Source organism: Lissotriton helveticus, chromosome 3_1 (genome assembly GCF_964261635.1).
Source record: "Lissotriton helveticus chromosome 3_1, aLisHel1.1, whole genome shotgun sequence".
In the NCBI taxonomy this organism is placed as follows: Eukaryota; Metazoa; Chordata; class Amphibia; order Caudata; family Salamandridae; genus Lissotriton; species Lissotriton helveticus.
In genome coordinates, this window is record NC_136061.1 from 1,192,723,394 (window position 1) to 1,192,746,706 (window position 23,313).

At 46.2% G+C, this 23,313-nt stretch overlaps 1 protein-coding gene and 4 non-coding genes across 5 annotated transcripts; all 5 read left to right on the forward strand.

The window, feature by feature from the left end:
* Nucleotides 1–13,206: 13,206 nt before the first annotated feature.
* Nucleotides 13,207–22,962, forward strand: HSPA8 (heat shock protein family A (Hsp70) member 8). Its single transcript, XM_078681829.1, has 9 exons — nt 13,207–13,530; nt 14,457–14,666; nt 15,432–15,637; nt 15,947–16,099; nt 16,887–17,442; nt 17,638–17,840; nt 20,838–21,036; nt 21,330–21,562; nt 22,538–22,962. Exons 2-9 carry the CDS (start codon nt 14,462–14,464, stop codon nt 22,724–22,726), a joined length of 1,944 nt encoding a protein of 647 aa, XP_078537955.1. The 5' UTR covers nt 13,207–13,530; nt 14,457–14,461; the 3' UTR covers nt 22,727–22,962.
* Nucleotides 15,063–15,157, forward strand: LOC144825758 (small nucleolar RNA SNORD14). Its single transcript, XR_013609548.1, has one exon. It is a non-coding gene; the product is annotated as a small nucleolar RNA SNORD14 (small nucleolar RNA).
* Nucleotides 16,225–16,319, forward strand: LOC144825759 (small nucleolar RNA SNORD14). Its single transcript, XR_013609549.1, has one exon. It is a non-coding gene; the product is annotated as a small nucleolar RNA SNORD14 (small nucleolar RNA).
* Nucleotides 21,160–21,254, forward strand: LOC144825760 (small nucleolar RNA SNORD14). Its single transcript, XR_013609550.1, has one exon. It is a non-coding gene; the product is annotated as a small nucleolar RNA SNORD14 (small nucleolar RNA).
* LOC144825756 (small nucleolar RNA SNORD14) lies at nt 21,609–21,703 on the forward strand. The gene has a single exon (XR_013609547.1). It is a non-coding gene; the product is annotated as a small nucleolar RNA SNORD14 (small nucleolar RNA).
* Nucleotides 22,963–23,313: the final 351 nt, after the last annotated feature.

Below are 23,313 nucleotides of genomic sequence, written 5' to 3' on the forward strand. Positions count from 1 at the left end.
TTCTCCTCCTTCAGCACCTTAATTTTTGTCCATGGTTCATCTCCTATGTTCAAATCTTATACACGGACCTGATGGCATCAGTATGGGTGGCAGGGTTGGGGTCAGATATCTTAACCATACAGTGGGGATGGTTGTCCCCTGTTGCCCCTGCTGTTTGCTATTGCCATTGAGCCTCTGGCAGTTTGGATAAGGTTGGATGCATAGGTGCGGGGATTTGAGTGCAGTGACGGACATTCTGACAGGATTGTATTATATGCCGATGACGTCTTATTTTTTATTACAATACCAGACATGACAGGAACCTGCTGTTGCAGATAATGCACATGTTTGGGGATACCTTGGGTCTCTGTCTCAACACCTCCAAATTCACAATATATACTGTGGCTCTATGCCCACATCGACTTCACTGGGCAGCAGTATATGAATGGCCACAGACGAGTTCCAATACCTAGTTGTTTATATTTCCCCACTGGCTACTGTTTTGTGGAACACCAATGTAGAACCAACAGTTGCTCGTTAGAAAGATGACATAAAAATATGGTCTGGACTCTCTCTGTCTCTGACGGGATGGTAATATATGGCAAATGTATAATGAATTGGCAAAGGCATGCGGACTGAGGGAGCCACCAATGCTTTTTCTACCTGACATAGATAAGGTATTTGAATCCGTGAACTGGATATATTTGTTTCTCCTCCTTCAGCACCTTAATTTGTGTCCATGGTTCATCTCCTATGTTCAAATCTTATACACGGACCTGATGGCATCAGTATGGGTGGCAGGGTTGGGGTCAGATATCTTAACCATACAGTGGGGATGGTTGTCCCCTGTCGCCCCTGCTGTTTGCTATTGCCATTGAGCCTCTGGCAGTTTGGATAAGGTTGGATGCATAGGTGCGGGGATTTGAGTGCAGTGACGGACATTCTGACAGGATTGTATTATATGCCGATGACGTCTTATTTTTTATTACAGTACCAGACATGACAGGAACCTGCTGTTGCAGATAATGCACATGTTTGGGGATACCTTGGGTCTCTGTCTCAACACCTCCAAATTCACAATATATACTGTGGCTCTATGCCCACATCGACTTCACTGGGCAGCAGTATATGAATGGCCACAGACGAGTTCCAATACCTAGTTGTTTATATTTCCCCACTGGCTACTGTTTTGTGGAACACCAATGTAGAACCAACAGTTGCTCGTTAGAAAGATGACATAAAATATGGTCTGGACTCTCTCTGTCTCTGACGGGATGGTCAATGATCTTTAAGATGGTCTCCTTATTTAGTTATTTTATTTTAAGAGTTTTATATAGCGCTGGCTAGACCCAGGGGTATCAGAGCGCTTGACAGCATATACAATTATGTGCAAATATACGGTACAGGAAATTGGAAGAGCAAGAGGGATCACGTCTGGAAGGGAACATATACCTGAGCGGAGAGGCAGAGGGGAGTAGGGAGCAAGATAACCTGACAATCATCTGAGCATAGTCAATGTTCAATTAGTTCGTACACATAAAGTTTTCTTAATCTGAATCAGTGTAGTTGGTCCCAGATACAGGTCAGGAGGGGCGTTGGCTAGGAACTTCCTTGGCTCTTTCATTTCATTCGAGAGCGGTCGAGGAAGATGGCTTTGAGTAATGCCTTGAATTTAGGAAACGAGGTGGTTGTTCTGATGTGGGGGGAGATGGAGTTCCAGATTTTTGGTGCGTTTTCAGTAAATGATTTGGTTGTGTTTTCTGTTTGCAAGTTTTTAGCAGGATGAGTTAAAGAGAGTTGGAGCTCCTAGGGTTTCTGAACTTGCCGGCCCTTTTGAGTTTGGCGGCCAGGTATTCCGGTTTGCCTGTGTGCAGGGCTTTCGTGAGTGAGGCAGGCTGTTCTAAAGCTGGCTCGCAACTCGACTGGGAGTTCTCTAAGAACGGGAGAGATGTGTTTGAATTTCTTAGTTCCCATAACCATTCTGGCAGCTGCATTGAAGGTAGTCTTGAGGGGGGCAAGGTGAGATTTTGCTGTCCCTGACAGGGCAGCAATCCCATAGTCTAATCTGGAGAGTACCAGTGCCTGGGTGGCTTGTTGAAGGTCCTTGGGTGGAAGAAAGGGTTTTATTTTGTATAAAAGTTTCAGATTGAGAAAGGCATTTTTGTCAGCTCTTGTAATATGTTTCTTCATGTCCAGTTTCGGGTCGAGGCTGATCCCTAGAGATTTTACTAACTACGCTAAGGCGAGGTTGCTATTGAGGGCGTCAGTTGGCTTTGAGCCATTCTTCGATTTGGGGGTTTTCCTCTTTGTTGAAGATAAGGAGTATTTCCGTTTTCTCTTGGTTGAGTCTCAGTTGATTACTTGTGAGCCAGTGTTGAACCTCCTTAAGCATGGTATTAAGTCTCTGGATGTCATTGATTGAAGTGATTTCCAGATAGAGCTGCATGTCGTCAGCATATAAGTGAAAAGGGATGTTGGATTTCCTTAGTAGAGAGGTGAGGGGTTCGATGTAGATGTTGAAAAGCTGAGGGGAGAGCACTGACGCTTGTGGAACACCCCTGGTGACAGGGTGGAGGTCGGACTCGAAGTTTTCAATTTTTATTCTTTGGGAACGGTTGTGGAGAAAGGAAGAGAACCAGTGGAGGACCGTCTCCTGAAGACCGGCCCTTTCTTGTAAAACCTTGATGAGCAATTTGTGGTCTACTGTATCGAATGCGGACGATAAATCTAGGAGGATGAGAAGGCAGCATTGATCCGAGTCGAGTGACTTGAGTAGATCATCAATGACATTGAGGATTGCGGATTCGGTACTGCAGCCTTTTCTGAAGCCCGATTAATGAGGGTCTAGGAGATTGATGTTATCCAGGTATTGGGTTAGCTGAGGGAGTACACATCTTTCTAGGATCTTAAACAAAAGAGGTAGGTTCGATACAGGTCTGAAGTTATTCAGATCCTCAGTGTCTAGCCCTGGTTTTTTCAGCAGTGGCGTGACTTGGCCTTCTTTGAGGCATTCAAGAACGGTTCCAGAGCTCATTGAGCTGTTAATGATCCTGCATCAAAGCGGGGCTAGGAAATGCTTCAGGTCATTGGTCAGGTGAGGGGGGAAGCTGATCCAGGACGTGTGATGATGGTTTGGCATTGGAGATTAATTTGACTATCTCTGCTTCTTGGATGGGAGCGAAGGCAGACCAATGTTTTGGGGGGTTCAGGGGGGTGCTAACAAGAGTTTAGGTTTATTCGATCTCGTGGAGGGGATAGGATTAGAGCCAAGTTAGAGATTGATCTTGGCGGTTTTGTCATTGAAAAAGATGGCAAAGTTATCGCAGCGTTCTTTGAATGCCTGCATTGTGGGGGGTATAGGTTTAGAGTTTTGATTCCTGATGTTATTGAAAAGCTCTTTGGGACCATTTTTTGCGGTTTCTAGTGCAGAGCAGAAGAAAGCGGTCTTTGTGGTCTTGATGTGCTTATTGTACATCCTACGGGCTACTTGGAGTTGATCGCGATGTAGGGCCGAGGGATTGTTCCTCCAGATTCTTTCTGCAGCTCTTAGTTGTCTTCTGTCCTCATTGATGTCAGAGGAGAACTATGATCTGGATGGAATGGTCCTGGATTTTTTTAGTTTCATGGGGGCAAGGTGATCCAGGGTGCGTGTCAAATTAGAGTTGTGAAGAGATGTGAGTTCGGTAGTTGAGAGATGGTCAGTGGTGTTGGGTAGGAGTGAGCTAATTATTTCTTCTAGGTCAGCTCGAAGGATCTGGGTTGTGTTCCTCACCCATTTGGGGGCTCTAGCTTGGGGATTAGATTGGGCAAGATCGCATGATTGATGTGAAAAAGAACTATGTGGTGATCAGACCAGTCGACGGGGAGGATGTGGTCGATGGAGATTGCATTGCTTTCGGCTATAATTGCGTCTAGGATTGCTCCTCGGTGATGAGTTTCTTTGCCCAGATTCCACTACCAACTGTAAAAAAAAGCTTGTTGTTTTCCACAGCTCTTCCCCACTGGAAAAGGTGGACGATACGACAAACGACCAGTACAGATTCCATCATCAGAATATCGTACAACAAGATTGTACTCAGAATATCGAATATTTCGACAATGTATTCCTTATTTATTTAATCTTTTGTTCCATATGCCTACACTGCGGTCAGCAGAGCTCACAATTCAAATTCAGTCTTGATTCATTAATCGCAGAGTCACTGTCTGCGCACAAGCTGAGTGCTTCAGGTGCCACTACCTCTGTGCAGCTCAAGTCAACGCCGTGTGGCTGTGTGCCCTTGCTGACCGCTGCCTCCGACCTACACTGCGGTCAGCAGGGCTCACAATTAAAATTGAGTCTTCATTTATTAATTGCAGAGTCCAGTAGGCAACAGACATTACATCCAGTAAGGCCCGCCCGGACCTCGCATCAACTCTGGCTGCGCACACACTGAGTGCTTCAGGTGTCAATAACTCTGTGCAGCTCAAGTTAACGCCACGTGGCTATGTGCCCCTGCTGACCACTGCCTCCGGCCTACACTGTGGTCAGCAGGTGTCACAATTCAAATGAAGTCTTGATTCATTAATTGCAGAGTCCAGTAGGCAATAGACATTGCACCCAGTTCAGCGCGGCCGGACGACGCATCATCACTGGCTGCGCACACACTGAGTGCTTCAGGTGCCACTAACTCTGTGCAGCTCAAGTCAACACCACATGGCTGTGTGCCCTTGCTGACTGCTGCCTCAGGCCTACACTGCGGACAGCAGGGTTCAGAACTCAAATTCAGTCTTGATTCATTAATTGCAGAGACCAATAGGCAACAGACATTGCATCCAGTGCGGCCTGTCTGGACGGCGCATCATTGCTGGCTACGCACACTATGAGTGCTTCAGGTGCCACTAACTGTGCAGCTTAAGTCAACGCAACATGGTTGTGGGCCCTTACTGACCACTGCCTCCAGCCTACACTGCGGTCAGCAGGTCTCACACATATCCAATCCAATCCTGACCTGCAAGGACACACCATCATCGCTGGCTGCGCACACACTGAGCTCTTCAGGTGCCACTAACTCTGTGCATCACAACTCATGGACCCTTTATGATTGCCTTTCGTGCCGTAGACACCGGACGCAACAATGTCACCTCAGGCAGCAGGAATATCCCAAAGAGACATTAGCAATTTCTTCACATGAGCACGCTCATCTCTGGTGCGCCTACCTCAGTGCACCACAAGTCATGGACCCTTTACGATACAATCTTTTGTGTGTGATTTAAGATCTGGTGCTTCTACCTTATTGCACCACAAGTCATGGACCCTTTATGATTGAATCTATGTGTGTGATCCGATGATCACTGCTGTAGTTGTTGCCAGCACCAACCATTCCCTGAGGGCTGGCTTACACTCACCGCACACGCATCCAGCACAGGCGTCACTGGACATGTGACCCTGGTAATAAAAAGGGGAAGGGCGCACGTTCCCGTAGCCAGTTCCTCTATCTATCTAACTGTGTCCGAGTGTTCATTATGTATGCATGATGGCCCTGGGCCCTACCACATTACATTGTGCTGCTGACTGCACACGCAACCATGTTACGTCTGGCAGTGGGGAATACCTCGGTTATGTAACTTTCTCTGGGTCATTCTATGAGTACATGGGTAGAGACTAGGTGATTAGAGTACTGCAAGGAGAGTGTATGGTGAATTTATAAGTGCTTGGGGATTGGCGGAGTGATTGGATAAGTACATATGTTGGCTCAGCCTAACCCCTGAGCACGAGCTTGGCTCTAATTGGCTGCCAACCAGTGGCAACCCCGGCAGAGCGTCAGGATTGCAAACCAAGCTTCGGGAGAGCCAACGCTACGCACGGAGCGTGAGTAGGCACAGTGCCGGTTCCTGAGGCACCCGCCTTCTATGCTACAGGATCCCCACAGCCTTTGCTCTAGTACCCTGGGTTCCCCCCCACTAAAATCTGGGCCACTGGCTAGCTGGAATACCACACGGATGCCTGGAAAACTGAGTCCAGGAGCTTGGAATTCTCATTGTGGTATACTGCATTCTCATTCAGTGGATACCCTCCCAAGTCATTGATCTTTGGATCAAGGAATTCTGTCTGTTGGATCCCCGGACTCCCTTCCACTGAATCCCCTAAAGCGAGCTGCTGGGTCCGTGGAGCACCAGTAATAAAATGCCCAGAATCCTGTCTGCAAGATATTCCCGGCCCCACAGCTGGATCACTGACATATGGCGCATAGAATCTACGGAATTCTGTAAGCGTAAGCGGAGTCGGCAGAGCCGGCATACGCCAGTCAGGGGTACAACTAGAGCCAAATTTCGGTGGAAGGCTGAAAAAAATGTCGGGGGCTAATTCTTTCAGTCATAGGCAGAGTGGAGATGCAGGGGCTCTAAGAAGGGGTGAAAACACAACAAAGCCACATTAACATTGTAATGGACTGCCTGAATCTGGATGGCGTAGGAAAAATAAAATTGCTAAAATACATTGAGAGAATTCTACAGGCTATTGGCTTACATAACCTATAGGCACCCAATTTCATGTATAACAATAACAAAAAAAGATCTAAAGACTCGCCTATTAGTCCATTTTGATGAGAAGAGATTTGATTCTAATTTTAAACACTGTATTGTCAGACAACATTATATGGTACCTAGTAAGAACAATCTAAATTCTTCTTATCTATCATTTGTTACAAATCTACAAAATAGATACATATTATTGAGATTTTGTTTAAATTACATCCCTTTAATGCTAGGTCAACCATTGAAAACGTATGTGATTGATGCACTTTCACTTTGTCCTTGTGACATGCAAACTACACAGAACGACCTGCATTTTTTATTTTTCTTAAAATTGTATACTTATTAAAGAAACAGATGTGTCCTCCCTCTTATGCCTAATCTGAATTTTAGACAATATCGCCCAGCCATTCATTTCCTTAAGTCATTACCGGATCCTTTTACATGCTTTTGCCTGGCCTTGTTTAATGTATCTGCTCTAAATAGGAGGAGATTCACTCCTTAAATGTGATCTCTCACGTACAATTAAAAGGGTTTTTATGTATAAACTATGAGCAACTCTCTATGAACCAAGGGCTATTATTTTGTAATTTTTATACTTGCATGTTTAACTGCTTTTAATTTGATTTTATTTAATTATGTACTAGTCTGTGCTAATTACTGATGAATTTGCTTGTGTAGAATACTTTTTTGCCACTTTTTCACCAGCGAAATACAGTTATGTTACTGAGACTGTCCAGTGACAAGATCAGGCGCGCCAGCCACCTGCTTCATACGCACATGCCTCTCTAGTGCCACTACCTCCATCCAGTCAGCTAGCTGACCTCGCCAAAACGGCCCCCAGATGGTGCTCTTGGACTGGGCGCCGCCAACACTATTTTCAAGCCACCAGAAAAACTGATAGCTGTGAAGGGATCACCACTGGTGCACTCTTGTGGCGCAGAACTTTGACCCACAGCTCAATCCAGACTATGAGCACTTTAAAATAGGTCAGGCAGAGATGTAGTCAGTCGACCAGCTCTATGCCTGCCTGACAAAGCTGACAAACATGTGCGTGAATCTCAACCAACTGGAAGAGATCCGCTCCGAGATCATATAGGGATGCAAGTCGACAGTACTTGGATGCCTCATCCTGCGGCAGCCGGGTATCTCATTGGATGAAGTCTTGATCTTAGCCATGCCCCACGAGCTATTGAAAAGCAGGGCTGAGGTCATGGAAGCAGTCCTTAGCAAAGACTCGACTGGAAGTGGGTCCCTGCAAAACGTGAAAGTCAAGGAGGAACGTTTTGACGCCATCCAAAGATGAACATTGTTTTATTATCGAGTGGGCGCCCCAAAACCACTGAGTGGTGGAGACGGCAACTGCAGGCTAGAGCACAAACCCCCAAATGTCTGCCCAGTCAAGGGGCGCGTATGCTCAAAATGCAGAAAAGCCAACCACTTTGCCAAGGAATGCATAAGTGGGAAGCAGGGGTACAACGCAGGGCACCCAAAGAAGACGGCTGCTGATTGCAACAGATGGCCAGCAATGAGAAAGAGGATGAAGACATACCATGCAGCTGTGGGCCAGACGCCGACTATGAAGACGACACAGAAGATGTCTTGGTGATATTAGTTGCCGTGAGGGAAGGCAACAGTAAGAGGCCACCCCCCATGTGCAATATCCAAATAGGAGAGACCCCCATTACTGCATTGATCAACACGGGTACCTCTGTAACTGTTATGGACTCCAAGAAATTCAACGGGATCATACTGTGCCCCACGTTGTCTGCCACCAAAGCACAGACGCTGAGCCGTTGCCCCTCAAGGGGATGATAGAAGTCGACGTGGTGAACGAAGACCGGTCCACCAGGGCGAGATTCCAAGTCACAGAAGGGTGTAAAGGTATGCTGATGAGGTGCCACACAGTGGAAGACCTAGAGCTGGTGCTTTCTGTTAAGCAGATGCATGAGCCACAGGCTGACGCAATGCTGGCAGAGTGTCCCCAATTGTTTACCGGGCTCAGAAGACTTAAAAGGAGGCAGATTTGCCTACACATTGACGTCTCAATAAGGCCCAGGGCCCTACAGCATCGAAGAGTCCCTTTCCATCTGCAGCAGCAAGTGGAGCAAGACCTGGAACAAAAGGAGATCATAGAGAAGGTGACTGGCCCTACACCGTGGGTATCCCTGTTAGTGATCACACCAAAAACAAAGCAGCCATCAGGATATGTATCAACATGAGGCTCCGGAATAAGGCCACCCGGAAGGAGAGTCACATCACGCCAAACTTGGATGACATTGTTGCAAACCTGAGTGGCGCCCAGTGATTTTCAAAACTAGTCCTAAATGATGGAAACCATCAGCTGGAGCTTGAGCCTGCAAGTGTGTGCATCACTACCTTCTCCACACATGTAGGCCTCAGGCTATATCGGAAGCTCAATTTCGGCATCTCATCAGCCGCAGAGGTGTTCCAGAAAACCATCAAGGAGACCCTCTCTGGGCTGAATGGGGTGCTAAATATAGGAGACAGTCTGATACTTTCAAACAGCCTTCAAGAGCACCATGTAAGACTAAGGGCCACCCTGAAGCGATTGTCGGAGTTGGGGCTGACCCTGCATTGACAAAAGGGATTTGTCTATCAAAACTCGATAGAATTCTTCGACTACATCTTCTCACGTGCTGGCCTAAAGGTAGGCTGGAAGAAGGTCAATGCCATCAGCGGCACAACCATACCCCAGAACCTGACAAAAGTTAAAAACTTCCTGGGTATGGTAACATACTGCGGGAGGTTCATCCCAAACCTAGCTACCCTGTCAGGAACTGTTAAGGACTTTGACGAAGGTGGCACACCCATGGGAGTAGGACCCAGAGACTAACAAAGCGTTCCGAAGAGTAAAAGGGAATCTCCTTGACAAAGACACCATGGTATACTTCAGTCCGTGGTGAAGGAAAGAGCTAGTGGTCAATGTCAGCCCAGTGGGGCTAGGGGTAGTGCTCCTACAAGAGAGGTCAGAGGGATAGTGAGTCTCCATAGCCTACGTGAGCAGAGCACTCTCCGACATAGAGACAAGATACGCCCCGATTGAATGGGAGGTGGTGACCATCCGGTGTGCATGCCGCCACTTCCATCTATACCTGTGTGATCAGCAGTTCCGGGTAATGACCGACCACAAGCCATTGGTCCTGCTGTGAACTGAGTCGGCCCGACTGGAGCCACCGAGGATTGAGAGTGAGTCGTCCAGTTACAGCCATACTTGTTTGAGGTAATTTACGGTCCAGGTGCCAACACCCTGGCAAATTACTTGTCAAGACACCTATCGCCTTCTGAAGGGAGGGACCAGAAAGAAGATGATGAAGGAGCAGAGGACTTCATGCAAATGGTCATACATAAAGCATACCTCAAGGCACTCACCACCCCGAAGATCCAGGAAGAGACTGAGAGAGACGAAAGCATCTCCAGAGCCAAAGAGTCCCTTGCTGGGAGGCAGCGGAAGCATTTCCTTGACTGCTCAAGAAAGTTGATACCTGCAGAGCAGATGACAAGGAATCAAAATGTGGAGAGTGCGAAATGAGCTGAGCATATACGAGGAGGGTCAGCAGATCATAATGCTGCAGAGCCTATGGACCAGAGTGATTGATCTAGCGCACCGAGGCCACCAGGGTATTGTCAAGACAAAGGCAAGTATCAGTGAAAAGGCGTGGTTCCAGGGGATGGACACTCAAGCTGGACACTCAAGCTGACCAAAAGGTGCTGAACTGCAACTCCTGCGTCATCACCAGTAGATACCCACCTCCAGCCCTTGTACTCACCGAGGAACCCAGCGTATGACCCTGATCGAGAGGGAGCCTGGACTTTGGGAGCCTCCTGGATGGGCACCTCACCATAGTACTCGTAGACTCCCACACCAAGTTTCCGATTGTGAAACTCATATCGTCAACTGCATTTTCAAAAATCAAGCCAGTCCAGGAGAAGGTGTTTGCCCTTGTAGGCCTGTCGGAGGAAATGAATACTGAAAATGGTCCTGCGTTTCAGGGACAGGATTTCCAGGAGTATATGTCATCTATAGCCATTCGGCACAGGAAAGGGATCCCCCCCCAGTGGCCTCAAGCAAATGGGGAGGCCGAACGGTTAATGAGGACCCTGAATTGAGCCTTGAGAACGGGTGCTGACCAGAGCAAAGACGTTGAGTGCTGTCTGCATCTGTTCCTGAGGGCCTACCGACTGACCCCGCACAGCATCACCAACTGTGCCCTGGCAGACCTCCTTTTCTAAAGTCTCGAGACAGCATCTTGGCTGGCCCAGAGTGGCTGCCCGCCGTTCGGGACATCCAGGCCACGCAAGAGAGAAGGCAGGCCACCAATGACAGGGTGAGTCTCACCAACGACCCCGCCACCGCCAGAACCAACCTACACGAAGGGATGAAAGACGTAGCCGAGTGGATGATGAACAGCCGCCTGAAACTGAACTCAGATAAGACGGACGTCCTCATCCTGGGATCGTCGCCCTCCGCCTGGGACGACTCCTGGTGGCCCCCTGCCCTGGGCAGCGCACCCAAACCAACAGACCACGCACGGAACCTGGGCTTCATCCTGGACTCCTCCCTCTCCATGACCAGACAAGTCAACGCCGTCTCCTCGTCATGCTTCAACATCCTACGCATGCTACGTAAGATCTACCGGTGGATCCCCACCGAAACCAGGAAGACGGTCACCCAAGCACTCGTCACCAGCCGACTGGACTACGGCAACTCCCTCTACGCCGGAACCACTGCAAAACTCCAGAAAAGACTCCAGCGCATTCAGAACGCCTCAGCACGACTCATCCTGGACATCCCCCGGCCCAGCCACATCTCAGCACACCTGAGGAACCTGCACTGGCTCCCCGTCAGCAAGAGAATCACGTTCCGACTCCTCACCCACGCACACAAAGCTCTCCACAACCAAGGCCCAAGATACCTCAACGGCCGACTGAACTTCTACACTCCCACCCGCCAGCTTCGATCGACCAGCCACGCCCTCGCCGCAGTCACCCGCATCCGAAGAGCCACAACGGGAGGAAGATCCTTCTCCTACCTGGCCGCCAAGACGTGGAACTCCCTCCCCACCCACCTCCGCCTGACCCAGGACCACCTCGCCTTCAGGAAGCAACTCAAGACCTGGCTGTTCGAGCAGTAGCAGACCCCCCTACCCCAAGCGCCTTGAGACCCTCCGGGTGAGTAGCGCGCTATACAAATGCTTTGATTGATTGATTAATTGACTAGAGAGAAAAGCAGTGACTCCAAGTATCCAGGTAGGGGGCATCTTCACGCGAGACAGCCAACCAGGGTGTAAGTTCCGCATCCCCATTGAGGCAGAGACCTCGGCACGGCCCAAGGTTATAAATAAATGAGCGAATGGTGGCTTGTGGCCACTGTTGATACTGATACCAAGTGTATGTATTCAGTCATTTCTTCTACAGCGTGATTGCAATTGTGATAGCCAACATCCACCAGGACACCACAGGAGGTACAGATGGGCGGTGTTTTTACTGCTGTAAAATATATGCTTAATGTACACAACTTGACTAGAGATTATTGGTTAATACATCACTCTAAATCATGAAAAAAAATCATAAATAAAGTGTCGTGTCAGTATATTTATAGCGTTTATGAATAAATCCGCCAGAAAGGCATATAACGAACGAATTTAACCCCCGTCCTTTTCCACTGTAGGTACTCCATTTCTCGGGCGCCTAGACGCAAAGAATAAAGCAAACCGAGTCAAGCAGCAGTGACGGAAGCGAATATTGTGAGTGGAGGACTTTTGAAGTCGAGTGGCACCCGGAAAGGGGGTGGACCCAGCTAAATTGTAGATGGAACTGAACAATACGGGGGGAAAGTACTGCATATTCTTAATTTTAAACAGCATAGCTATATGCCCCCAGGAAAAAATAAGAGCTAATTTTTCATTTTCCAATGCATCCTTTTGTTATAAAACATAATTTTATGGAATAGTCTCTAGTTAGAGCGCGGAAACCTCATTTGAATATTAAGTAAGTAACAGTAAAATGTGAACACAGCATAATGTGTGAAAGCCTTTCGAGACACATTGGTCCAGTTGTTGTGACAGCTGGATCTCTCGCTTATGTTGACGTCATTGATCTGTGAGTCTGCTTCTGGGGCCGCATCAACACCGGCGCGCGCACACATAATTGGAGTATGCAAAATAATTCTACCGCATGGAAACCAAGAAAGAACAAAGACAATGGCGCCTGGATACTGTTCTGTCAATGCAAATAAAACGGCCATCTTTGAATGGTAAATAATTTTGTGACAAAAAAGCTAGGGTTGATAAGAGTACAACACTCTGAGGTAAACATCTGCACGTCAGAGGTGCTTAACAGCAAGATCGGAGAATACAGACAAATATTAACTCAGCGTTGAACCAAAAGGTGCTGTTTGATAGGTAAAAAAAGATTAATTATAATGCAATAAATAATCGTACAAATCATCTTAAAAACTGTGATACAGAATGTCCTTTCTTTCAACTATTTATTTTGTGAATAGAACACGAAAGAATCGTTGGTGCATTCAAATGATCGTTGGCTATGCACCCACATTCCATACGTTGAAACTATTCCACCACTGCTAAAAAATACTTTGTAGCTCGAATGCATCAATCTGTCTCGTAGTAATTATAAGAACTGTGATAACATTCAACGCTCTGCTCCTAATTTGGAAGAAATAACTGCTCAGTTCCAGTGCTCTGAGTGCACCACACGAGCCTACTCTCATTGTTGACTTTATGCTTTCCATTGCAACGTCAGTGCAGATCGCCAGTGGGGCTAAAGCGCATTGCCTTCAGCCAGAAAGCAGCAGGCGCGCGGAGGAAGAAAGACGAGGTGCATGATAGGCTACAAGGCCGTGACGTCCGTTAGTAGGGCGTTTCCTTTCTGGAAGGTTCCCTGCGCTATATATTGAAGCCGGCCTTCAGCTTCCTCCCATTCAGACGCCGGCGGTTCGCAGACAGGCATCAGCTGCTGTCTTGAAACAAGCGTAAAGAGAACCGCGAAGATCAGCAGGTAAGCGGCCTGGTGCCAAGATGTCGGGTCTCCCCTTGTTGGATGACTGGAGTGGGAATAGTAGTGAAGGAATGACTTATTTGCCTGGCATGTAAAAATTCCTTGGGAAATATTCGTTTAATATCTTTGTTGTGACTTATGATCGTCACCTCGGTTGCTGATATGTTATGGTTATTTGGCTAGTACCGCCGGCTCAGAGTAGTCCGGTACGTGATGGGATTATTTTACCGTGTATATTTTTTGGTATTTATTTTATTTTTTAGTTTCACGTATGTAGCGCGAACTGAAAAGCTTTATATGAGCGCTGCCTCAATGGGCTTTGTGTTTATAGAATTCTCTGTGGCGGTTACTCTTATGTGGCAGACCGCTAACGGCATTTTCCCAGTCGTTTTGTTTCATGTTGGTAGTAAGGTGCGTTGACGCTTATCCGTTGGAGTATTTCCCACGGACTAACCGGGTAGAGCAAGCTTCATGGAGTCTTAAGAAATGCGATGGCCGACCGGCAAGAAGGCAGCGATGGCACTAGTGCGGAAATGACGCATACCAGTGTCTAGGTGACAAGCAGGGGGTTGGGGGAGGAGTCGGAAGTGATGTAGAGCAGCGGCCATTTTAGACTGGGGTCCTCGTGGTTTTTTTTCGGTTACATTGTAATCTATGGCTGCTTTGGCTTACCCGTACTCCGCAACTTAAAGTCCTAAACAAAGGCAGTCTTTAGTTTATTTGCTGCAACTTAATTTGTGTTTGTGAGTGTCCTACGTTTTTACTTGTCATGTATTCTTACACCCCACTTTTGCTTCCTGAGGCTCAACATTTTATTGCTTGCCGTACACAACTAATCGCCTCCAGTTATTGCGTTACTGCTGGACTCTTGAATTTGTGAAGCTTGTCATCTTAATCCTGCGTTTTAATTTCCATCTTTCTTACAGGCACAATGTCTAAAGGACCATCAGTTGGCATTGATCTTGGTACCACCTACTCCTGCGTGGGCGTCTTCCAGCATGGCAAAGTTGAAATCATTGCTAATGACCAGGGCAATAGAACCACTCCAAGCTACGTTGCCTTCACAGATACCGAGAGGCTAATTGGCGATGCGGCAAAGAACCAAGTTGCAATGAACCCCACCAACACAGTTTTCGGTGAGTCAAGTACCTCGCGTATTTGGTTACTTGTTTTAGAGTTCCCACTCAAACATGTTTCGCTTGCTTTCCCCCAGCAGCGACATTAGGAGATAAGAGTTGGGATCGGTTTACTAGTGGCCCAACTGTGCTATTTTTACCGGTGCTCATCGGTGGAAGCGATCAATTGGTGTTTCAGATGACTTTGTTTTAGTCCAAGGTACTGTCACTCCCATCTGGTTTATCCGTGTGACACGTGCGCTACGAATTAAAGGCTGTTTTCACCAATTTGCTTTACAATAGTTGCTGGCTTTTTTTTCTCGGTGAGCGGTGCCTTTGCTTTATAGGTTACTACATGAGGCTGCTGTTGCTCATACTAATCTTAGGGGTACTCAAATGTTCAATGTTCAGAAGTGGTCGCTGTGATGAATTTTGTTCCAAAGCCATTCGTAGTTTCCACCAGAAGCCGAAAGGCTGATGTTGGCTAGTACCTTCCTTGGATGTCTGAGCGACCACGTTGTACCAATGTCTGTGGGTCCTGACGATTGGGGTGGGATGGGGAACGCACGTTTATGGATCCCACCCATGTTGCTTGCTTTAGTAATTGACCAAACTGGTGGGTCTGAAGTCACTACATATATTTTGCTAATTAGATTTGAGACTACATCAACTAATGGTTTCTAATGTCAGAACTGACAAACGTAGCCTCTTGTGTTCCATTTGCTTCGAATTACATTGTAGCCTCGATTCAGGATTTCATGTGTTTCGTTATATATCTTTTTTTAGATGCTAAACGGTTGATTGGCCGCAGGTTCGAAGATCATGTTGTCCAGTCTGACATGAAGCACTGGCCTTTTACTGTAATAAGTGATGGCGGGAGGCCAAAGGTTCAGGTGGACTACAAGGGGGAGGCAAAATCGTTTTACCCTGAAGAAGTTTCCTCCATGGTACTCACCAAGATGAAGGAAATTGCAGAGGCATACTTGGGCAAGGTAAGTCAGTTACTGAAGTAGCATTTACCGGATAGTTCTAGCTATCCTGCTGGATAGTTTATCTTCTGTAATGTATAATCCTAGAACATTTCTATTTGTTTGTACTGAGTTTGGAGCGGTTGTGTGAATTTTCTTTCAGAGCCATTCTAGTTTACACCAGAAGTTGAAATGCTAATGTTTACTAGTACCTTCCTTGGATGGCTATAATACTAAAATATATGGGGTGGACTTCCCTTGTTTCTTGCCTTTTGAAGATACTTTAGTTGTCACTTAACTTTATTAACTTTAGCACATCACTTTTGTTTTTAGACGGTCTCCAATGCTGTCGTGACAGTTCCCGCTTACTTCAACGACTCCCAGCGTCAAGCTACTAAAGATGCAGGCACCATTGCAGGTCTCAATGTGCTTCGAATCATCAATGAACCTACTGCTGCTGCTATTGCTTATGGTCTAGACAAAAAGGTTGGTAAATTTAGTCATATCTGACTTGTGTTGATATTTAGGAGTTAGATGATAGGATGGATCTTAAAGCTGTAATGGTTGCTAGGACCCATGCTTACTTTCACAAGCTCCTCTTGACGCAATGGTCGCTGTGATGAATTATGTTCCAAAGCCATTCGTAGTTTCCACCAGAAGTCGAAAGGCTAATGTTGGCTAGTACCTTCCTTGGATGTCTGAGCGACTGTTAAGAGTACATACAAGCTTGAATTTGGTTGTATTGCAAACACGAAATCAAACTATACTTGGAGAAAGCTGATGGTAGGAACATTGGTGCGTTTTTCTGCCCTGAACAGCCTTTATTGCTACTGGGATTCGTGTTCCACAACCTAAAGCAGTCGAGATAAATGCTGGTCAGCCCGCTACCTCCACTTACCCATACCACCTTCCCTCCTCCCTGAAGCATTCCTGTTTTTTGTTCCAATTAACCCCTGTTACCTTGGTATTACCTCATCTCTAACTTTTACTTGTATTTAGCGCTCTGTTAGTTTATAACTGCAGGCGTAGGGGCCTCTTCTCTTGGCCAGTTTTATAAACCCAAGTAGAGCCAGAAATGAAAGGCCTCCTTATGGAATAGTTTGCCCTCTGCTCACGGGTTGGCAGTACCTGTAAACACCGTTATGGCTGCTGCCTATGGTTGGGCTCGCTAAAATCTAGGCCCTTTAGTATAATCGCTAAATTCCGTTAGAACAGTTGTGTATCAAATGCGTTTGCTTCATCGCAGTAACCGTAAATGTATGTTCGTGTCTAGGTTGGCGCAGAAAGGAACGTGTTGATCTTTGATCTTGGTGGCGGTACTTTTGATGTCTCCATCCTGACCATTGAAGATGGCATCTTTGAGGTGAAGTCCACGGCAGGTGACACTCACTTGGGAGGTGAAGACTTCGACAACCGAATGGTTAACCACTTTGTGGCAGAGTTCAAGCGCAAGCATAAGAAAGACATCATCGATAACAAGCGAGCAGTTCGACGCTTGCGCACAGCCTGTGAACGTGCTAAGCGCACTCTTTCTTCCAGTACCCAAGCCAGCATTGAAATCGATTCACTATATGAGGGCATTGATTTCTACACCTCCATCACCAGAGCCCGTTTTGAGGAGCTGAATGCTGATCTGTTCAGGGGAACCCTCGATCCCGTTGAGAAGTCCCTCCGTGATGCCAAGCTCGACAAGAGCCAGATTCATGACATTGTCCTGGTCGGAGGGTCCACTCGAATCCCGAAGATCCAGAAGTTGCTCCAGGACTTCTTCAATGGCAAAGAGTTGAACAAGAGCATTAATCCTGACGAGGCTGTGGCTTATGGTGCAGGTTAGTTGGGAATCTTTATGGTACATAAAAGTGCCCTCATTTCTTTGTTGGTCCTATTTTTTAATTTGCATTCCTTAACACTAATTTGTATGTGGTAGTATGCCAACCTTTAAGTGTGTGTGTGTAGATAAGGTATTTCGTTATTTCTGAATCAAAACTGCAATTAAGTGAGACTTAATCCCATCTTAAACGCAGCTGTGCAGGCGGCCATCCTTTCTGGAGACAAGTCTGAAAATGTTCAAGATCTGCTGTTGCTCGATGTCACCCCATTGTCCTTGGGTATTGAGACTGCTGGAGGTGTCATGACCGTGCTGATCAAAAGAAACACCACCATCCCCACCAAGCAGACGCAGACCTTCACCACCTACTCTGACAACCAACCTGGTGTACTGATTCAGGTATTTAACATTTGCTTCATACATGTGGAGATTTTTGTTTATGCATGCTGACGCTGCTGTAAAATTGTAAATGACCCGCGCATAAGCCCTCGGCTACATGAGTGCACTCCCATTTAAAATAAGTATTCTAGTTCAATTTGCAGAACTGATTAAAAGTATATGGACTTTGTACTCAAGTTGCCATTTGACACGTGTTATGCCCTCTGGAAATTTGCCTTGAGCGTACATCAATTTCTGGTAGTATTTATTTATTCAAAGTTTTATATAGCGCGAACAGGATCCTTACAGATATCAGAGCGCTTCACAAGACAGGGTAGGTGCAGTAGGAGTCCACAGAGATAATGGGAACAATATAATAGTCAATGACATGGTAATAACATGGATAATAAAACATACATAAAACCAATCCATATACAATCAGGTAAGGAAGTAGTATAGGATGGCACAAATCATTGATCACTACAGAGGTGTTTAGATGGATCAGAAAACCAACGTGTAACATATCTTGGTCGGTAGTAAGAGTAGCGTAGTAGTGCCCCCAACAAAGAGTATAGTGCCAAAGGATAGGGTGAGCAGTGGTATAAGGCAATGCAGAGTCTCTGAACCAACATCTATAACGATCAGGAGATCTTGGCCAGAAGGATTGTTTTCACCTCTTTCTTGAAGAGTGCAGTGGAGGAGATCAGTCTGGTTTCAGGAGGGAGCGCATTCCAGATCCTGGGTGCCATTCCTGAGAAGGAGCGCTTGTAAGTTTTCACTTTCCGGAATCTACGAGGTTTCTGGAGTAGATTTTTTGTACTCCTATTGGATCTCGAACCTCCTGATATAGACAGCTTTTGAGCGAGGTAGTTGGGTGCCTTGTGGTGCACGGCCGCGTGTGTCATAACTGCAATTTTTAGCTGTATTCTGGCTTCAAAAGGCAGCCATTTTAGAGATTTTAAGTCTGGGGATATGTGCGAATGTTTTCTAGAGCCTGTAATGAGTCTCGCGGCAGCGTATAGTTTAGACCTCTATGGATACACTGACTAGTTGGTTGTCTTTCAATTTCATTCACTTGTGCTCCAAGGTTGAGGGTGGGTATCTACTATTGGCATTTAAAACTGGTCGCCCTTGCGTGCTGCATCAACTTTGTCATTTAAGTCTTAATTTGCTTGACCGCTTATACGTCATGTATCTGCTGTCCACTGGCAGGTCACTATAACTTGTTTGGAGATAGGTTTTTGGATATGCCAGGATGAGTGTGTAGCACTGTGCTACCAGGTAAGAGGATATATACCCTATAACTCCTGTAAGTATATGTGGGTGTAAACCCACACCAGCGCGCTCACACATTGGTGTGCTAAAAACAATGTTTGAGCTAAGCATCCGTAGAGCTGTTAAGTCCACTCAAATAGTTAATGTTAATAGTTTTAATCTAGACAAAGGACCACCAGCTACACATGTTTCGTCGCACTGGGAAGTATCCCGTGACTTTTTCTGGGCTGGGAAGGTTACAAAAGGTCGTTTACAAGTGGACACGAAAAACGCCCACTTAGGGGGTAAGGGAGCATGTGTTTTTTTTGTGTGAAATGAGAACACCAATTAACTGAAACCCTATAAGAGTAGTGTGAAGGCAAATAACGTGACTTTGAAAACAAAACCACACAGACCTAGTGAAAGTGACCTACGACCATAGTAGGGTTTATGTTGAAGGCACTGATGGCAGGGTGAATGTTTAAAGGTACTGGGAGAGGGATAAAAGTATGAGGTCAGTCAGTGGAAGCAGTACAAGAACAACGAACATCTAAATATTGTGGTGGAAGACATGGTAACATTTCAGGGCGTGAGGAACAAAAACATAAGTAAGGGAAATATTAACAGCAGTGCCTGTAATAAAAGAACATTCGATCACAGTATACTGTAAACAAAATACATGTTGGCTCTGACCATACTTGCAAAACCAGTGAGTACAATACCGTCTGGATGACAGGAGGGATCATGACACTGGGACGTAAAAGTAAAAGGGTAACCAGTGCTGGCAAACAGACAATGGGGAAAATCAATGGATACAGTGCAAAGGAACTTAATAGCAAAAAGGTGAGGGGCTACCTGTAAAGATACGTAGAATTTTGAAAAATCTGGAAAGAAAGGGTGGGAGTAAAACCACAATTAAACGGCAACCAGGTGAAAGGGGAAGTTATCTTTGCTCCGCCGGTGATTCCGGCCCTGCTGCTCTGGTCAAAGAGACTGGTGCTGAGAACCAAAATGTGGGTGGGGCTCCTTCAAATAAAAAGAAGCCGAAATGACGGAAAGGGACTTAAGGGGTGGGTAACAACTACATGACAAGTGTAATAGTTAAGGCTTACCTTGTATATCAAGGAAAACCTCAGTAAATTGAAAGGGAACCTCCTTGAAAAGTAAAATCTAAATTAGTTATCCAAGCGTCTGTCTATAGCGCTAAAATATCACAGGGTAAGGGCCACGGCGGTCTTACCACGGTATGGGTGATCCCAAACTAGTGCCAGGAGCTTTGTAGAATGGCGAATCCGTAAAAAAGGGACCCGCAATGAGTGCTCACGAAATGGCGGTGGGGTGGTGTAGTCCCCATTGATCTGGGGGCGCGAGAAATGCCTTAAGTGTCACTGGCTAAACGAAACCTCCGTGAGATTGTTAGCCTAGGTTTACACCGGCTTATTTCCATCTGGATCCTGTTGTGGCAGTCACCTGCTATTCATTTGTCTCTTGTAACTGTTCTATATATTATCCAGTATTGGTATCTTTCATAGATTCACATGTCTGAATCATTCCCACGTGGGACTCCCGCCTTGACGACGGGGAATGATTCAGGCGTGTGAATCTATGAAAGATACCAATACTGGATAACTGAAGTTACAGGTAAGTAACTTGTTTTCTTCTACCTGCTGGTGCTGTGCATTGCCCATGATCGTAACTTCACAAGTGTACAAATAATATGTCCACGGACCCACTCAAACTTTTTTTTTTATTTTTTTTAATTAGGTGTACGAAGGCGAGAGGGCAATGACCAAAGATAACAACTTGTTGGGCAAGTTTGAGTTGACTGGTATTCCGCCAGCTCCTCGAGGCGTTCCTCAGATCGAGGTGACATTCGACATTGATGCCAACGGTATCCTGAATGTATCTGCTGTGGATAAGAGCACCGGAAAGGAGAACAAGATTACCATCACAAACGACAAAGGTAACCTACTCTGAAGGCTTAAATGGCTGAGGCTGACGTTTTGGCTGTTTCAAGTTGTTAGCAAGTGATGCAAGGCTTGCGCCTTGGCTTTAATAGCATGTACTTAAAAAGCAGAGGGCATGGTCGCCGTGATGAATTATGTTCCAAAGTCATTCGTAGTTTCCACCAGAAGTTAAAAGACTTGTGATGGCCAGTACCTTCCTTGGATGTCTGAGCGACCGCATCTGCTCAATTAAGTTGGTCTGCATGAATTTGATAAGTTGCTACATGATCTGACGTTATTTTTTTAATAGGTCGCCTCAGTAAGGAAGACATTGAGCGAATGGTCCAAGAGGCTGAGAAATACAAAGCGGAGGACGAAAAACAGCGCGACAAGGTGTCGTCCAAAAACTCTCTGGAATCCTATGCATTCAACATGAAGGCAACGGTGGAAGACGAGAAGCTGCAAGGGAAAATCAGTGACGAGGACAAACAGAAGATAATGGAGAAATGCAACGAAATAATTGCCTGGCTGGATAAGAATCAGGTACGTGTTTACATGACAGTACGATGCTTTCTTCGATTTGAGCTGGTCGCTATGATGAATTTTGTTCCAAAGCCATTCGTAGTTTCCACCAGAAGCCGAAAGGCTAATGTTGGCTAGTACCTTCCTTGGATGTCTGAGCGACCATTAATCGCCATAACTACTATTATCCGTGTTTGTAATCCAGTGTCTTGCTCTCACTTCAAACATCAATGCATGCCAAGTGTCAATCATATGATTTTTTTTTTAACATGTTCATTCTACAAACTCCCCAGTAAGGACTGCACTTCAGTTTGTAATTCTGAAGTTCAGCGTAGCTCTTTGCGGGGCAGGCGTCTGCTCGCCATGATTTGCCTCTTGATCTGATGTAAATTCTGGAGACTTCTAGCCCTATAAATACTATGGTACACGAGTCCCGCATGACTTAGCCAGCTGCCATAGGGCGCGAGGGTGACCAGAACTTGTAGGCCAAAACCTGGACATTTAACAAATAGGATTACATTTTTACTTCAACCCTGTGTAGAGAATGACCGCGCCCCCCTCAGAAGTGGCTCCAAGAACGTAAATATAACCATTTGAAAGCAAATGTTACGCCTCTTAAATTGCTTTCTTGCAACTGCTACCAACTATCCCCACTTTGGTAAACAGAGCACCTCCTAGCGTCTTCAGTCAACCTCTCTAAAACCCGGGGGCCATGAGCTAAATTCCCGAAATCTGCCAAGTTAGTCGATTAAACTCTGGACTGTGCCGCCAAATCCGGGTCACCTTAAAAGGGGGTTCAAACATTACCTTTGGGGGGGTGTAATAAAGACTACTTTATTGCGCCCTTTTTTTGCACCGCTCGCTGCCACTGTTAATTCGTACCCAGCTGCTGATTTGTGTAATGCAAGTAACTTATGCGTACCTGTTGCTGTTTAAGCAGACCTCCTCTGACTAATGCAGCCTCACCCACATGCTAACGTGACTTGTTTCTTTCAGACTGCCGAGAAAGAAGAGTTCGAACATCAGCAGAAGGAGTTGGAGAAGGTGTGTAACCCGATCATCACCAAGCTGTACCAGGGTGCAGGTGGGATGCCCGGCGGCATGCCTGGAGGGTTCCCAGGTGCCGGCGGCCCTCCAGCTGGCAGCGGTGGCTCATCTGGACCCACTATCGAAGAAGTCGATTAAAAAAGAGAATTTGTTCCGCAGGGTTTTGTCGTCAAAAGGTGATCCAAGGACACAAATTTGTAACAGTAGCTGTTTGAAAAGCAAACCCGATTTCACATTGAAGCTGCTGTGCACCTACTGGGCATTCAGAGTACTTGAACCTGGGGCGTGAGGAGAGAACAGCATTGCACTTTACTTATCTGTACTGTAACAAACTTTGAGTCCTGACGAATAAAATCTATTTAATTGGCAGTTAACTTTTTGTTATGTGGACGTTCTGACAGAAGGTGGGTGCTGATGAGAGAGTACGCGAACTGTGAAGTGGCGATTTCTAACCATACTCGTGGGGCGTTAAAACTGATAATGACTTTTTTATAACTTTTAAAGGTTAAATTTGCATACTTAATTACGTTTGTAAATCGTACAGCTTGGGCGGTTGGGTTGGCAGCCATGAAAGGACTGAATCGCTGAAAGACGCAGGCCACGAGTGATGCACACTGCTGAGTAGCCGCGATAATCGACTGACTTTTGTAGACTTCTAGCAGGGCTCCTTAACGATTATAGAATTAGCGATCAATCTAATGAATTGTTCCCAGGAGAAATGGTTA